This window comes from Chionomys nivalis, chromosome 20 (assembly GCF_950005125.1).
Source record: "Chionomys nivalis chromosome 20, mChiNiv1.1, whole genome shotgun sequence".
In the NCBI taxonomy this organism is placed as follows: Eukaryota; Metazoa; Chordata; class Mammalia; order Rodentia; family Cricetidae; genus Chionomys; species Chionomys nivalis.
In genome coordinates this window covers 6,974,445-6,979,085 of record NC_080105.1, presented here as the reverse complement: position 1 = coordinate 6,979,085, position 4,641 = coordinate 6,974,445, and the positions used below count along the sequence as shown (strand labels likewise).

Here is a 4,641-nt window from a genome sequence, read left to right as displayed (position 1 = left end):
GGATCTCAGTCCCACTTCGACACCCCACGAGCCTGCCCCGTCTACCGCTTGACTGGAAGCCCAGGTAAAACCAGTACCAACCGGACCAGGGTGGGTGCAGGCTTCCGGAGAGAGTGAGGCGTACCCCTTCTTCTCCACAGCCCTTCCTCTAGTCCAGGGTCGTCTGCAAAACACCTTCTTTTGTCCCGGAGGCCTCTCGGCCTTCCGTCCCACCCCGGAATGGCCTGCTTCCAGAGCTCTTGCGCGGAATCCTGCCCATAACTCAACTTCTGGTGCGGTCTCTCTGTCTCCTCAGCTCACTCTGTCACCTCTGCGCCTTGGCACTGCCCTCCGGGTGCTGACTAGGAACCTTGCTCTGGTGTGCACACGCCCCCTGGCCTCTGCACTGTGCGAGGACCCTGGCACCAGTGTGATCTTCAGGCTGCCCCAGCCAACCCTCCCACACCGGTGACTCGGAAACCACAGGTGTCCAATCTGGTCGCAGATTGGTGGCAGGGGCCCCCGAATTACAATGTAGATAGATCACAATGCTTCTTCAGATTTAAAAAAAGCAAAAAACAAAAACAAACAAACAAACCCTACCTATCAGACAGAGATCCTTTTAAAACTTGTTGTGGCAACCAACATTCAGCAGAAGCGAATGGGTCTCTTGATTTTGAGGCCAGCCTGGTCTCCCAGGGTGGGATGTGCAGTGAGACCCTGCTTTCTGAGTAGATAAACAGAGCTTGTGTTTTTTAGGTCACTTTGGCTCTTACCACAGACACCTTGCTCAGAGGGCCTCTGAGTCTGTGGGTTGTCTTTGGCCACTCCCTGTTGATGCCTCCTCCACCAGGGGCCACCTGCACTGACCTCTCTCTTTCCATGTCCACAGGTGCTCATGATGGGTCAGTGCTACTACAATGAGACCATCGGCTTTTTCTATAATAACAGTGGCAAGGAGCTCAGCCTTCATTGGCGCCCCAAGGATGTGGTAGTGGTGGCTCTGGGGCTGACAGTCAGTGTACTGGTGTTGCTCACCAATCTGCTCGTTATTGCGGCCATTGCCTCCAACCGGCGCTTCCACCAGCCCATATACTACCTGCTCGGCAACTTGGCTGCTGCTGACCTCTTCGCCGGCATGGCCTACCTCTTCCTCATGTTCCATACTGGCCCACGAACTGCCCGGCTCTCCATCAGAGGCTGGTTCCTGCGACAGGGTCTGCTGGACACCAGCTTGACGGCATCAGTGGCCACTCTGCTGGCCATCGCTGTAGAACGGCACCGTAGTGTGATGGCCGTTCAGCTACACAGCCGCCTACCCCGGGCCCGTGTGGTCACACTTATCGTGGGTGTGTGGGTGGCTGCACTGGGCCTGGGGTTGCTACCTGCCCACTTCTGGCACTGCCTCTGTGACTTGGATAGTTGCTCACGAATGGTGCCCCTGTTCAGCCGCCCTTACCTGGCTGTGTGGGCCCTGTCCAGCCTTCTGGTCTTCCTGCTTATGGTAGCTGTTTACACACGCATTTTCTTCTATGTGCGTAGACGGGTAGAGCGCATGGCAGAGCATGTCAGCTGCCATCCCCGCTACCGAGAGACGACGCTCAGCCTAGTCAAGACTGTTGTCATCATTCTGGGTAAGGTGCTCGGACAGCAGCTTCAGGGGTCTAGCCTCCGCACGGCCTTGGGAAACTGAGGAAAGGACCTGATATTACAGGCAGGGAGGGGGCATTCTCCAGAGAGGTGGTATCCTCCATGCAGGGGAAAGGAAAAGATGAAACCCCATGGCAGAACCAGGCAGAACCTCCAAAGAGGAACGATGACCCTTCAGCTAGCCTGCACAGAGGAGAACAAGCCAACCTCCAGTTTTCATGTTCCCAAGGAAATCGTTTAGAGGTCCCATTTGTTTTACTATGTTTGAGGAAAAGTCTCATGTGGCTCAGGCTGGCTTCAAATTATATAGGAATAGAAGATGATCTTGAACTTGTGTTTCTCTTGCTTTCATCTCCCAGATAGTAGGGTGGACTCCACACCTGATTTCAAGTACCACCAACTGATTGGTATCCTCAGCCCTGTTTTTGTAGTTGTTTTTTTTTTTTTTTTGGTTTTTTTTTGTTTGTTTGTTTTTTGAGACAGGGTTTCTCTGTGGTTTTGGAGCCTGTCCTGGAACTAGCTCTTGTAGACCAGGCTGGTCTCGAACTCACAGAGATCCGCCTGCCTCTGCCTCCCAAGTGCTGGGATTAAAGGCATGTGCCACCACCGCCCGGCGTCCGTTTGTTTGTTTTTTTTAAGGCAGGGTCTCACAAAGTACCCTTGACTGTCCTGGAATTCACTGTATAGACCAGGCTGGCCTCGAACTCACAGATATCTGCCTGCCTCTGTCTCCTGAGTACTGGGAATGAACCACTCATTTTGTTTTGTTTTAGATTTATTTTTATTTGTGCGTGTGTGTATATGTGGCTGTGAGATTGTGTCTGGGCTCATTCACATGTGTGTAGGTGCACGTGGAGGCTAGAAGTATCCTAAGCACTTGGAGCTGAAATTGCAGGCAGTTTCGAACTGCCTGAAGTCGCTGTTGGGAACTGGATTTAGGTACCTGCTCTTACCCATTGAGCCATGTCTCTCCAGCCCTGATTGTTGTTTCTGCTTATTTATTAATTTGGGGTTTTTTTGAAGTAGGGTCTTACTGTGTAGTCTTAGCTAACCTGGAGCTCACTATGTAGACCAGGCTGGCCTTGAATTCATAGAGAGCCACCTACCTGCCTCTGGCTTCCGAATACTGAAATCAGAGGCATGCACCACCACACCTGGCTCATGGTTTAAGTTTTTGTTTTTTGAGTCAGGGTCTCTCTACATAGCCATGATGTCCTGGAACTCACTCAAACCCGGCTGGCCTCGAACTCACAGAGATCATAGGTGGCTGCCTCTGCCCCCCAGTGCTGGGATTAAAGGCCTGCGCCAACATGGCCCAGCTTGGTTACTCTTTTATATTTTTGGTTGTGAGCCTAGCCTTTAACGGCTGAGCCATCTCTCCAGCCCCTTGGTTACTCTTTTAATGCAAGGTTTCATGAAGTCCGGGTTGTAACTAAGACAGGCCTTGAAGCACTGACGTTCCTGCCTCTCTTTCCCTGAGTAGATGAGTGTGTGCTCTTACACCTGGCTCCCCTTGGGAGTTTATTCTTTCCAGGAGGCTAGAAAATGACTTGGTGAGTAAGAACACTTCCTGTTCTTCCCAGGACCCATGTTCAATTCCTAGTACCCTCATTAGGCAGCTTATAACCATCTGTAACTCCAAGGGATCTGATGCCCTTTTCTAGCCTCCAGACATCACCCACATGCATGTGGCTTACACTCATACATGTGTACACACACATGTAAATAATTTTTTAAAAATTTATTTTGTGCATGTGTGCACAGATGCACTTTAGTTCATCTGTAGAGGTCTGAGGACAATGTCTGGAAATTAGTTTTCTCCTTACTCCACATGGGCCCTGGGATTTTATTTGGGTCCTCTGTCTTAGCAATAAGTCCCTCTTTGGGGCTTTTAGTATAGAAGGAAATCTATTTCTGGTTGAGGACTGATTCTCTCCAGTGATTCCTGGCCCACTACCCTGTAACCAGCCTGTCTCATTCTTTAGTGAACAAATCTCCTATAGAAGGTTGAAGGGTCATGGGCTCCTTGTCCCAGTTCGGACAGGTGTTCCTCTGACAGGCAAATTGGAGAAAGGTGTCTATCCCCTCCTGGCAGTTCCTCCCCTACAGGGAGCTTGTGTGGTATGTGCCACACAGTTGGTCACTGCTTTAGCACAGGGATGGTTCAGACAAGTCTCCTGGTGGCCCACCATCGTCAACCTGCACCCCTCACTCCCAGTCTCTGTCCTGCAGGGGCATTTGTGGTGTGCTGGACGCCAGGCCAAGTGGTGCTGCTCCTGGACGGTCTGGACTGTAAATCCTGCAATGTCTTGGTTGTGGAGAAGTACTTCCTGCTCCTGGCTGAGGCCAACTCACTGGTCAACGCAGTGGTGTACTCCTGCCGAGATGCTGAGATGCGCCGAACCTTTCGCCGCCTCCTCTGCTGCGTGTTCCTCCACTGGTCCAACCACAAATCTTCCCAATACTCATCTTCTACCCAGACGGGTGCCAGCACCCGGATCATGCTTCCTGAGAACAACTGCCCACCGATGGACTCCACTCTTTAGCTTCCTTGGACTGAGGCAGAAGATGGGGCAGCAAAAGTATCACCCCACAGCCTCTAGCAGTTTCCCTGACTCAGTCCAGCCCAGCAGATGCGTGGCTTTCAATACTCCCCAGGCCACAGATCTGCCTGCCTTAGAACACAGGGATTTGGGGTCATCTCTGTGCACCTGGGAGATCATCCAAAGGGGCATGGCAGTCTGGCTCTCAAACATCTCAGGTTTTACTTATTTTTGTTTTAAACACGTTTTATGTTTTTTCTGTATATCTCTGGTATGTCCTGTGGACTGTTTCTTCCTATACGGTGCTGTTGGTGTTCAGGGTAGAAGAGGCGAGAGCTGTCCTAGCTTACAGCACCCACTGATGCAGGCTAGACTATAGGTATGCTGTCTTTCTGAGGCCAGTTTGGTTTTTGTTTTTTGAGACAGGATCTTGGGTAGCCTAGGCTGGCCTTGAACTCACTGTGTAGCT

General features: G+C 51.3%; 1 protein-coding gene across 1 annotated transcript; it reads left to right on the top strand.

Annotated features, from left to right (window-relative positions):
* On the top strand, window positions 1-4,175 carry Lpar2 (lysophosphatidic acid receptor 2). The gene is made up of 3 exons (XM_057753146.1): window positions 1-64; window positions 872-1,613; window positions 3,862-4,175. Exons 2-3 carry the CDS (start codon window positions 878-880, stop codon window positions 4,173-4,175), a joined length of 1,050 nt encoding a protein of 349 aa, XP_057609129.1. The 5' UTR covers window positions 1-64; window positions 872-877.
* Window positions 4,176-4,641: the final 466 nt, after the last annotated feature.

Bases quoted from the DNA above. Each gene is read 5' to 3' on its own strand.
- Lpar2 (XM_057753146.1), top strand. From the start codon at position 878: ATGATGGGTCAGTGCTACTACAATGAGACCATCGGCTTTTTCTATAAT. The intron at 1,614-3,861 runs GTAAGGTGCTCG...TCTGTCCTGCAG, and splicing joins GACTGTTGTCATCATTCTGG to GGGCATTTGTGGTGTGCTGG.